General features: G+C 43.3%; 1 protein-coding gene across 1 annotated transcript in view; it reads left to right on the forward strand.

Annotated features, from left to right (window-relative positions):
- SUCLG1 (succinate-CoA ligase alpha subunit) overlaps window positions 1–12,601 on the forward strand; it is a 178,027-nt gene that overhangs the window by 52,626 nt on the left and 112,800 nt on the right. Inside the window, exon 5 of the mRNA XM_029593343.1 lies at window positions 7,652–7,709. Within this exon, the coding sequence (XP_029449203.1) occupies window positions 7,652–7,709 (58 nt within the window). The remainder of the gene's footprint in view (window positions 1–7,651; window positions 7,710–12,601) is intronic.

Genomic DNA, 12,601 nt, shown 5'->3' on the forward strand with positions numbered 1-12,601 from the left:
CTTACAAAAATGCCCTTTAAACGCTTACTCTTGTTTGGGAGTAAGTTGGAAAAGCTGGCCTGTTAGTGGGGTGACTCCAGTTCCCTGTTACCGGAGATAGGAAGCAATTGCAGCTTCTTATCTATGAGGGGTCTTCTCGGGATTCCAGGTGTTTTTGTCCCTAAAGAAACCCGATCTTTCAGAGGACTTGACCTTTTGGTAGGTCTCAGTCCTTTCTCCCTGACAGTCCAAGAGAGGAGCAGGCTCAGGTGGCGGACCGTCCTGAGCTTCCCAATGAAGGTCTGCCGACCCATCTTTGGGAGGAGGCGATGGGGAACGCCTGTCTCTCTTTTATCAGATGTGGGTCGAGATCACATCAGATCAATGGGTCCTGGAAGTAATATGGGAAGGATATGCGCTGGAGTTCTGCAGCATTCCTCGGGACGTGTTCATGGTGTCTCCTTGCCACTCCCTGCAGAAGAAGCAGACAGAGGAGTCTATGTTTCTTTGGCTCCTCCGGCTGAGGGCTATGGTTCCCGTGCTATGTCTCAGGAAAATACGGGGCTATATTCCATTAATTTTGTTGTGCCAAAGAAGGGAAGGTTCCTTTTGTCGCATCCTGGACCTCAAGTGCCAACCATCATTTAAGGGTGACTCATTTTTACATGGAAACGTTACGATCTGTGATAATTGCCATACAATTGGGGGAGGACCTGTCTGAGGCTTACCTTCATATTACCATCTGTTTGGAGCACCAATGTTTTCTATGCTTTAGGGTGCTTGGTTGCCATTATCAGTTTTGGGCGCTGCTCTTTGATCTGGCTACCACCCCTAGATCATTTTGCAAGATCATGGTGGTTGTGGCGGCAACGTTGAGAAAAGATGGGATGCTAGTAGACCCAAACTTGGTCGACTGGCTGATTCAGGCAGTATCTTTGTCAGAGAGCAGTCTGGTGACCAACAAGGTGATTTCCTTGCTGCAGGATCTCAGTTGGTTGGTGTACCTGGCCAAGAGCAGTCTCCAGCATTCTCAGTCATTGGAATATCTGGGAGTTCACTTCGACGCAAGGCTGGGCAAGGTTTTTCTATTAGATGCACAGATCCAAAAGTTGATGTCTCAGGTGCATTAGTTGGTGAACACTATCCGTCCGATGGTGTGGAGCTATCTATAGGTGCTGGGTTTGGCGGGAACCCTAGAAGTGGTGCCATGTGCGAGGGCGCATATGCGTCCTCTTCAGTGCCCACTGCTATCTTGTTGGAACCCACAGACTCAGGACTGTTCTGTTTCACTTGCCGATGGAACTCTGCTCTCGATGCTAGTGGTGGTTGCAGGAGGCTCATATGAGAAAAGGTGTTTCCTTGTCCTCCCCAAACTGGGCTCGCCTTTTGAAGTGTGGATATTCTTCTGCAGTGATTGCTACCGTACTCCGCGCTTGGAAGTTCTCCACTTCTCTAGCATATGTGCAGGTTTGGAGAATGTTTGAGGCCTGCTGAGAGGAGCGCGGTGTTCTTTCTTGTTCGGTTAAGATCCCACTTATTGTGGACTTTTTGCAGGATGGGTTGACTAAGGGAATGGCCCTTAAATCCTTGAAGGTTCAGGTTGCGGCTCTTAAATGTTTTAGAGAGACAGTAAATTGTGCCTCCCAATCATCCCTTCCTGATGTGGCCTGTTTCTTGAAGGGAGTAAGGCACCTTCGGCCTCCCTTGCTGTTGCTGGTTCCTTTGTGGAGTTTTAACCTGGTGCTGGATTATTTAGCGGACCCTACATTTTGACCGTTGCATAGCATTTCCTTGCAATTATTGACCCTGAAGACAGTGTTCCTGGTGATTTATATGTTCTGCACGTCGCATTTCCGATTTGCGGGCCCTTTCTTGCTAGGAGCCGTTCCTTCGGGTGGCTCCAGGGGCGTTGCAGTTTTGTACTGTTCCCTCCTTCTTGCCTCAGGTGGTCTCGGAGTTCCATTTGAATTAGCACATTTCTTTGCTGTCCCTGGATAAAGTCAGGGACGCGGAGGAGTATTGCCTCCTGCGTTCCTTGGATGTCAAGAGTCTTGTGTGGTATTTGGAGGTTTCTGAACCTTTCAGGAAGTCGTTTCATCTGTTTGTCCTTTATGGTGGAAGGAAGCAGGGCGCACCAGCTTCACGGGCTATGCTAGCTCGCTGGATTGAGGAGGTGGTCATGGCCGCATATGAGGCAATGGCTTCTCAGTTCCAATCAGTAGTTCTTCTGTGGGGATACGGATCCCAAGGGATTACTAGTAAGTGTTCATCCAGTCCCTAGCTTGGGGTACCTATGTTTCTTACCTCAGTTCAGTGTTTATTTTTGGTTGAGTGCAGTTATGGTTGACTGTTTTTTAATCAAGTTTTTTACTAGTCCACAGTTGCTTTTGAAAAGAATACTGGCAGGCTGAGGTCACTGCAGGAGTATATATTCTCCCAGGACAAGCAGGATGGTAGTCCTCACATATGGGTGACGTTACTGGACGGAGCCCTATCACGGAAAACTTTCTGTCAAAGTTTCTAGAAACTTTTGACTGGCACACTGAGCCCATTGAGCATGCACAGCATGCCATGATCCTTGCAGCCGCAGGGGTCTCCCTTCAGTCTTTTTTTTTTCCACGTTGCTGTAAGCCTTGCGTTTTAAGGAGCTCTGTGAGTTCTCTCTCAAATATTTCCTCGTGGAAATTCGAAGTTTTTCACTTCAGAAACTTCCCTACACGGGTCTCCCTTCAAACAACATTCGGTGAGTACCGTTCTGGGGATTTTTTCAGTCTGTTCCTGCCACCTCACCATCGATACTCGCAGGCCACCGACCGTTCCCGGCCTTATTTTTTAATCATGGCCTCGAGGTTTAAAAAGTGTCCAATCTGACCCCGAATGATGTCTATTACAGACTCGTGTGAAATATGCTTACTTTGCCTCTGTCCCAGTCACGATGTCCGCACATATTCCACCTGCGCACAAATGACTCCGAAGGGCAGGCGAGCCCGTCGTGATAAGATGGAGAATCTCTTCAAAAAAGTTACTCCATCGACATCTGCAAAGTCATCACCAATGATAATACCCTCTTACATCGAGAAAAGTCACTGGGAAAAGAAGAGAAATGGTGACCGTCCATCACAGACTCCATCTGGGACATCATTGGCTTCTTCCTCCGTGCCAGGTAAAGACCGGACCAGACATCGAGGGAAAAAGACGTCACCGTCATCAGACCAAATCCATGCCAAGTGGAGGAACAGATACCGCATCGGCATCAATGGCCATTGATCCGATAGCAAAGCGGTGCCCCTTTGTACCCGAGGCACCGATGTGCTCCCCACCGGGATCGGTGTTGGAGACTGAGCCAGCACATATTCATGTGGCTGAGCCAGTAGCGCCCACCATGCCTTCTCCTGTGACAGTGGATCCTATCCCTGTCTCCAGGGAAGAGTTAAATGTCCTGGTCAATCAGGCAGTCATCGAGGCATTCCGAAATCTACAACCTCCACCAATGCCGGTCCTCGTACCCACACTGACACCAGAGCCATCGGTGGTTGCACCACTGTTAAACAGACTCTATGCCTTGATCGGCGCCTTCCCGACACAGCCTATGCCAGTGACACCGATGGAATCTCCGATGACTCCACCGACAATACCCATTCCGGGTTTGTTGGAAGATGAGGATATGGTTTCTAGTCCTATTCTACCGATTCCATCGACATCGAACCCTTTACCTGGTCCATCGGGACATCAAAAACCCTACCAGCCAAGACTTCCATCGATGCCTCTTCCCAGTCCATCGGGGAACATCGGATGTCTATTCCCATCGATGCCCGACTTACCTCCATTGATGCCAAAGTATCCTCCTTCAAAAAATTTCATCGATGCCAAAACGTCCTATTATACAGGATACTCTTCCTCCACCTGGGTCACATTTAGAGGGAAGATGTGAATACAGACACAGATACAGATGATCTCATATCAGAGCCTTCTCCACAGGAGGAAAGAAGAAAGTCTCTCCCAGAAGACTTATCTTTGACAAATTTCATAAAAGAAATGTCTGAGACAATACCATTTGACCTGGTTACAGAAGAGGACACTGGAAGTCCTCCAAGTCGTCGATGCCCCCAAAGAAGTCATGGCTATACCGTCCATGAAGTGCTTTTAGATCTACAGCACAGTCTTTGGGAACATTCCTGACCAGTTCCACCCGTTAATAGAAGAACTGATGTGACATACCTTGTTCCAAAAACCACAGCTATCACATCAATTAGTGGTGGTGGAATCGGCACAGAAGAAAGCCAGAAAACAAAACCCTCATTCTTCTGTCTCCCCCCCCCCCCCCTCCAGGAAAAGAACAAATTTCTCGACATACTAGGCCGCAAAATATTCCAAGGCTCCATGCTAGTGTCACATATTGCAGCCTCTCAACTCTATGACATAGTATCAGAGGAACCTGTGGAAACAGGTAGAGGATATAGCAGACAATCTTCCACAGCAACAAAGAGAACCACTCAATGCCATTATCCAAAAAGTCCTTGAGTCAGGAAAACACGAGGTAGGAGCGGCATATGATTCATTTGAAACTTCTGCACGTATGTCGGCTACAGGAATCAGTGCCAGAAGATGGGCTTGGTTAAAAGCTTCAGATCTCTGATCAAAAGTGCAAGATAAGCTGGCAGATCTTCCATGCACCAGAGACAACCTCTTCGGTGATAAAATTCAAGATGCTGGGGGGGGGGGCAAGATGGCGCCCTGAGCGGAGCTGTGTGAGTAGTTGCTGAGCAGTTCGTTTTGCACAGCGTTCTATATTCCTTGGAATGTTGTTAATTTTTGAAATAATAAATAATTTAAACGCCAGCAAAACGTAAAGGGAAAATAAGGGTTTTTCCCTCAATTTCGATGCAGTTATCTGAACAGAGGCTCATAACTACCTTCACAACTCCGGGAGTAGCCTTGCTGCAGTGCCGAAGGGAGGAAATTCGACACCGCCAGAGGCAGAGGTTTCCCTCAGCCCTCCCATGATTCGACCACCAGCTGAGAGGGGAGCGTCATCAGAAATTCTGCTAGAGACGCTGAATGAGGAAGGCAGCGTCTCAGGAAGGCAGGGAGAAGGAAGCAAAGTAGCTGCCCAGCCAGAGCCGACGAGGAATCCTCTTGGGGGACTTTCGGAGATGTTTGGCCAAGGGGCAGCCAGTGCACCAGCCACCGTAACATCAGTTTCATCGGATGAGCATATAGAAACCCCTATAAGACCAGCAGTGGTAACTATGGAGACATTATGGGAACTTTCTGCTAATCTCACAGTTGCTGTAAGAGCTAGCAACCAGAGAATGGAACAAATAGCCTCTTCTTTAAACAATAAGATTTCTGAGCAAAATCTGTCACTGCAAGTAATGAAAGAAAAAGTGGATGGAATGGAAACAGAAAAAGGAAATATACAAGTTTTCAACCAGGCAACAATAAAAGATAGAACTGCATTGTCCAGAAGATTGGAATTACTAGAAAACTGGAACCGGAGACTTAATGTGAGAGTGATCAAATTTCCTAAAATTATGGATGAGCTTCCCATAATAACTTTCAAAAGATATCTCTGGGAGACTCTTCAGATGTTGGACTCTGATATGCCTGTGATAAATAAGGTTTATTTTATTCCCAGAACCAGTGCTGAAAGAGGGGAAAATGTTCCACAAGAGCAAAATCAATTTGTAGATAATCTTACTATGTTCCTTGAATCCTTTGCAATAGAAATTATTGAATGTGCTACATTGATTGTTACACTAATTGCAGAACAGGATGTCAGCAAAATTATGTCTAAGTATTTTCAGCATTTAAACACCCCCTTTCATGGTATAATTATATGCATGTTCCCAGACATCTCAAAGATCACTCAAGAAAGGCGTAAAGCCTTTTTAAGTATGAGGCAGGAGACAGTTTCTTTAGGCGCAACTTTTATGTTGCGCTACCCCTGCAAATGTATTGTAAGGAAGGGGAGTGATTGTTACATTTTCTTTGCACCTGAGCATTTAAGAAATTTTATTGATTCTTTTTCTGCCAATGGTGCCTCATAGAGAATCGTTAAAGTTTTCACATTCTTGGCATACGTAAGAGCCTGGAAGTTCTTTCAAATTTAGACCTCTTTACTGATTTCCAAAATAAAAAAAAAAAATACAAAACAGTCTCTAAAGAACAACATAAATGATATCAGATAACATCATAAACAATATAAATATGAACTGATACACAACAGGATATGCCACACATTAGAGCATGAGTAATGTAGAGAAGGCCTCCCATAACCTAGATATCTTTATTGATAGGCAATGGTTAGAACAAAAGGAGATGATGTAAAACTAAATATTAAAAACTTCATCTATAGGTCCCCACATTGCCAACCATTTGGCGATTCTGTTACATCAAATCACCTCAAGCTTCTCATATTTGTAAAATAGTGTTCTACCAAAACTGTACATTAAGCTGTTATTTTTCCAGATATGCAGAACAGCCTTAGTTACAATAGAGAGTAAAAAACCCATTAGTTTTCCTTGCGACTCAGGTAATGGAGGCTTTAAAGCTAAGGATTTCAAAATAACAACACTATAAGAGAGTGGCTGCATAAAATGCAAGATAGCAGAATTTCTTTCCCCATACCATTTTCCAAAAAGAATGTCAAAGGACAAAAACAAAGTAAGAGACAGTATTTCATTTTGTTCCCCACAGGATGAACATATGTGTAATGTTAATAATCTAGCTCTATATAATTTTTAAAGAAACTATAAGGCTCGATGTGCTACAAAAAAACATAGATTGTATAACCTGGGAGAATAGAATTATCCAAATAGAAATATACCAATATCTTTTCTAAGGAAAATCCTTCACAAGGTGGTGTTCCTGTTCCCAGAATCTCTTCAACCCAGCGCAGTGCCGAAATTTAGCATTTTTCAAATATTTGTACCTTAGGTGCTATATGGCTCTGATGTAAGATCTTAGTGCATAGGAGATAACCTGTGATCGCACGGAAAATAATGTCAAGTTCGAATTGAGGGTGATGTTAGCAAACCTGTTAGCTTCCATCTCCATCTACTGTTTGGGAGGCATAACTCATGTATCTGGACTGATCTAGTTGCACTCAAAGAAAAGGAAATTATCAGATAAAAACTAATTTCTTCTTTTTGCTGTCCATTCCTCTCCTTGTGCAGCCAAGCATCTTTCTGGCTTTTGCTGTTGCTTAATCCATCTGTTTGGCCACCTTGTGATTATTAGATACAATCACCCCTAGAACCCGCTCTTTCATGCTTAGAAGAATTTCACCCCCAGTACTGTACCTCTTCCTTAGGTCTTTCCATACATTAACAAAATACTAGCGCCACTTTTTGTGGCAGAGGGGACAGGAAATTGCCCCTTTCAAAACTGTTATAGTGCTGTCCTTTGGCCAAGCTTTAGATACCAGTGAGAACAGCTGTTGACTTCCCCATTCCCTGATTCTGTGAGTTTTGCTCTGACCATCTTGAGGAGCAAGAATTAGAACCTAGAATGGAACCCAGGTCCTCTTGGATGGAAGTGTGGAGAATTGTTTGCTGGTGGTGTAACTGCCCCTTTTTTGTTTGATACATCAAGTGAAACATGCTATTATATGTAACCATCATTTTAAAACTATCATACTCACTTAGTTTTTTATTTGTTTTCTTTTAAGCCTGGAGAATGTAAAATTGGAATAATGCCTGGTCACATTCATAAAAAAGGAAGAATTGGTAAGCTAACGTTTTCTAGTAACCCCTTGCTTGTCATAAAAGTGGGAGTATTCTTTTTAAATTAGCTAGCTATACTGTATTTAACAAGTTGGTAAAGGGAATGTTGCAGAGTGTAAGTGAAGCATTGCTGGTAGAATGGGAGACCTTAGAGTAAAATCTACTTTCCCTAGGGCTTGAGCGCATCACTTTTCTGATGACTCTATTGTTCAAGATGAGATTACATCCTCTAAGAACATTCTGCACAGTTGAGCCCTCAAGCCTTAGGACCAACCCTTCTTTTATTTATTTTTTTCAGTGCTTTTTTCCATTTATCTTTTGATGGTAACGCTCACCATGGTAGTGCTTATCGCCCTCCTGCTCCATACCCAATGGCAAATTGTCTTCCTGCTTCAGTTTTCCAGCAATTGAAGAGTTGGAAATGTAGACTTGTTGAGTAACCATCATTTTTTAGGGCATACATGGGTTACAAGCAGACTCTTGTGGATTTACATGGAGTTCTTTGACAAGCAGGCATGAATCAGCCGACAGTGCCAACACGGACCCAGCTCTCAGAGCTCAGGTAAAAGTCTTATTGTGCATGAGCGAGTTCTCATGTGCACAGGCTTCTTCATGAACCTCTGTCTTCATTTGTCCGAGCTACTGCATGGACATTTTTCCATTCTCAAAGATTATTTTGGCCTTGTTTTTGATTCGTCACATTTGGGATTTATTTTTCTATTGTTGCTGCCTTGACAGCTCTTTAATATAAACTTTACAGTTCTAAAAGAAAAAAAACAATCTGGAAAAATCCAAAGCCAAGAAGCCTGCATCTGTGGATGCAAGATGTCAATCGCATATATACCCATGCCGTCTTCTACCACTGCCTGGACACGGATCATGACAACACCAATTACTGTAGTTGTGGTCAGGTGTCCTTGCAAGTTGAAAAGTATCACACCTGAAAGGTATGCTCTGTGGAAGGTGCAGTAGAGTAAGACTCCCAAAGTCTTTGCACAAAGGGACTCAGCGGAGCTGCTGCTGCTCCTCTTGAAGCGCGGTGTTTTCAGACTCTGCGCTAGCAGCAGCCAAGGTGGGATTTGAGACTGCCTTTATCCCGCAAATTGGAAAAAGCTCCTCACTCCTACCTCCATGGTGCCAGCTCCCAGATCAGTCACCAGTCAGGGGTTGAGTAAGATACTGGATGAGGTACCGAGAAAAACACATAACCAGCAAAAGGGGACCACCTCCAAGCCACCCTGCTCGGTGCCAAAGAAACTAACACTTTCCACACAGGTTCCATGTGCACAGATATTTTCTTAATGCCAACATGGGCATTACCTTCCTTGATGAAAGTACTTTTGTCTTTTTATGTTGTAGAAATTTCCTGTGATGCCAAGACATTTATTCCCTGCCCTGACATGATAGATTCACACCATCCAGGGGATCCTCTTCACTGATCAGAAGGGGAAGAAGTGGGTTCAGCTCGTTCTGAGTTTCCACTGACATTTCCCTCTCAGACCAATCAAGATTTCCTCTTTCTCCCTTGTCATTGGGTATCTGGCTCTGCGTAAGGAAGAGGATTCGACAGGGATTCTTTCAGACTTCCTACCAGGCTTGCCTTAGCATACATATCCTTTGAAAGATCTACTTGTATTTTTGGATAAACTGGTGAAGACACTGTCCATTAGTGTTAGAAAAGAGCAGAACCTGAGAATGGATGTCTTTGGCTTGTTGCACTTCCTTCAGACACCTGCAGACTCTGCATCCATTCTGTTGCAAGGTCTCGCCAAAGACCTGTGAATGAGTATGGGGCAGGCCCCAGTATTGTCTTCTGGTAGTCAGAAAGATTGATCTGAAGTGTAAAGTATATGCCTCCCTAGGTTTTGGAATAGTCTCGCTACCAAACCACTGTGTAGTAATGACTGGCATTGAAGCAGATGAAGCACATCTAGGATCACTCTAACATGACTCCTGGGAAGGAACCAAAGGCATTGGATGTGTGTGGAAAAAGGTTCTTCCAAAACTCTTTAGCGCTTAGATTGTGATTCACCAATTGTATGTGGTGCAGTATTTGAACAAACGTGTGCAGAAGCTGAAGCTTTTAAGAGAATCAGATTCTGAGCAGGTGCAGTTTTGTTGGGCTGTGAAAGATGTGAAGGAGTGTGAGAAGCACCTTACCTGCTCCACATATAAAGCTTTTGATGCTGCGGTCAATCCTTGGCTATGAGGAAGAAAGCTCACATGGTTGCAAACAAGTGGACTTTGCGAAGATGTACACAACTGTCTGATATATATGCTCCCTGTGCAGGGAAAAACTTGTTTGGCGATAAAGTGCAGAAAATGATGGCTCTGATTTAAGTAGCATCAATCCAATCTGCAGATGGCTTTCATAGCGGCAGTTGGTCTTTGTCAGATGCCAATATTTTTCCTCAAACATCCTTTTTTTCAAGGAAGTCCCTTAGGTTTTCTTAATCACTGAGCCCCTTCTATTCGCCAGCAGCAGCTGCCCACTAAAGGTGTGAGGGAGAGGCATCAAAGGCCCAGCACCGGTCTCAGCCTAAGCCTGGGACCTTGATGTCCACCACTGCCAATAGGGGAAAGGGTCCAGTCCTTCCTTCTGGAGTGGGTTTTCATCACTAAGAACAAATGGGTTTTGAAGATTTATGAAATATGGCTACCGCTTACACTTTTCTCTGCCCCCTTCGCTCCAGCAGAGAGTGGTTTTCAGTTCCAAACCCTCTGGATCTGCCCAACTACAGTTGGAGTTAGCATCCTTTCTCCAATAAATTGAACATGTTTCTCCACAAGAATGTTGCCAGAGATTTTATTCCTGGTACTTTCTCATTCCCAAGAAATCAGAAGAATTGAAGCTTATCCAATTTTTAAGGAAGCAAATTGTATAAGAGAGGTTCAACACAAACTCCCTTCAGACGATTGTACCTTTATCTAGCCAAGCAATTGGATCAGAACATAAGAAATGCTAGACTGGGTCAGACCAAAAGTCCATCAAGCCCAGCATCCTGTCTCACATAGTGGCCAATCCAGGTCACAAGAATGTACTTAACACTCAAGGTGTGGTCACACCATGGTTCGATGCAGAAGCATTATGATATCCTCTATTTTATTGTCCATTCCTTTCCTAATAATACCTGACTTTCTGTTTGATGTTCAACCACTTTTGTTCACTAGGCTGAGGATTTCAGAGTACTGTCCACAATGATTCTCACATGTGTCTAAATGGCAGATGTAGTTTCATGCGAACAAGTACAAACTAATGTAAATTTAGAGAAGAAGAATCCAAATTATAGGCATATGATACTGGAATCCATTTTCCTGGATGGTAATGCCTAATATAGATCCTAGTATCATATTCCTATAGTTTGGATTATTATTCCCTATATATGCATCACATTAAATTTCATTTGCCATTTAAACATTCAATCTCCCAGTCTTGCAAGGTCCTCCTGCAGTTCCTCACAATTGGCTAGCAGTCTCACAGCATTGAACAATTTTGTGTTATTTGTGAATTTGATCACTCATTGCTCCCTTTTCTAGATCATTTATAAATCTATTAAAACTTACAAGTCCCAGTATAGATCCCTGAAGCACTCCACTATTTACCTTTCTCCATTGAGAGAAATGATCATTTAGCTCTGTCTGTCTATTTCCTATCCTTTAGCTTCCAGTGCACAACAGAACATTGCTTCCTTTTCCATGACTTTTCAATTGTCTGAGTGTCTCATAAGAGATTTTTTACAAACACCTTTTGAAAATCCAGACATATTATGCAAACCAACTCACCTTTGTCCATATGTTTAACCCCCATAAAAAAAAAATCAAACATTTGTAAGACAAGGCTTCCCTTTACTAAATCCATGTTGGTATTTGCCATTAGTCTGTGTCTGTCCAGATGGTCAGTAATTTTGTTTTTCTGATATCTGGTACTGATATCTGGCTCACTGGGCTGTAGTTTTCTGGATCACCTCTGGAGCCCTTTTTAAAAATATATATTACATTGGTCACCCTGTATCCTCAGGTACATAACTGATTTGAATGAGAAGATAGAGATTACTAGTAACAAGTCTGTGATTTCATTTGAGTTTTCAGAATTCTGGAATGTATACTATCAGGTCCCAGTGACTTATTGTTCTTTATCAATTTTCTCTATTTACACCTTCCTAGTTCACCATGATTTGATTCAGTTCCTCTGAATCACCACTCTCAAAGAATGCTACTGGCATAGATATCTCCTTGACAACCTCCTGAGTAAAGACCAAAGCAAAGAATTCAGTTAGTTTGTCTGCTATATCTTGGTTTTCCCTGAGTATTTGTTTTACTCCATGGTCTTCTAGTGGGTCAACTGACTCTCTCACTGACTTTGAATATACTTGAGTTTTTATTTTGAGTTTTTCTCTCTCTGGCAAGCTTCTTTTCAAATTCTTTTTTTGGCCTGCCTTATTAATACTTTACACCTAACGTCATTTTCTATCAACAGGCAGGGCTGAATTAGCTATGACATGTTGGCAACATCATCCAGTGGCACCAAATGGATCTCAGTGAAACTTTTACCAAGCTGTTTTGAGCTTTTGCATGGATGTGTGACACCACCCCTCTTGGTTTTTCTATTATATTTTCTACTGCCCTGTTACACATAGGATTTTTATTCTTGCCTTGCTGCCTCGGTAACCCTTTAATAGCACTTCTAAGTGCTACCAAAAAAAAAGGGAAAACATTTTCTTATATTGACCAGAGAAAGGCCTAAGATGAAGCCAGTCAGCAGTAGCTTCAAGACCTGAGGGTCTTAGTCTGAGGGCTGAATATCTGTCATGGATGCCCATGAGGTTTGTTATAAGTGCGTGGGCCCTGACCACAATATAGCTAATTGCTATAACTGCGGTCGTATATCCCTCAAG

This window comes from Rhinatrema bivittatum, chromosome 1, assembly GCF_901001135.1.
Source record: "Rhinatrema bivittatum chromosome 1, aRhiBiv1.1, whole genome shotgun sequence".
NCBI lineage: Eukaryota > Metazoa > Chordata > Amphibia > Gymnophiona > Rhinatrematidae > Rhinatrema > Rhinatrema bivittatum.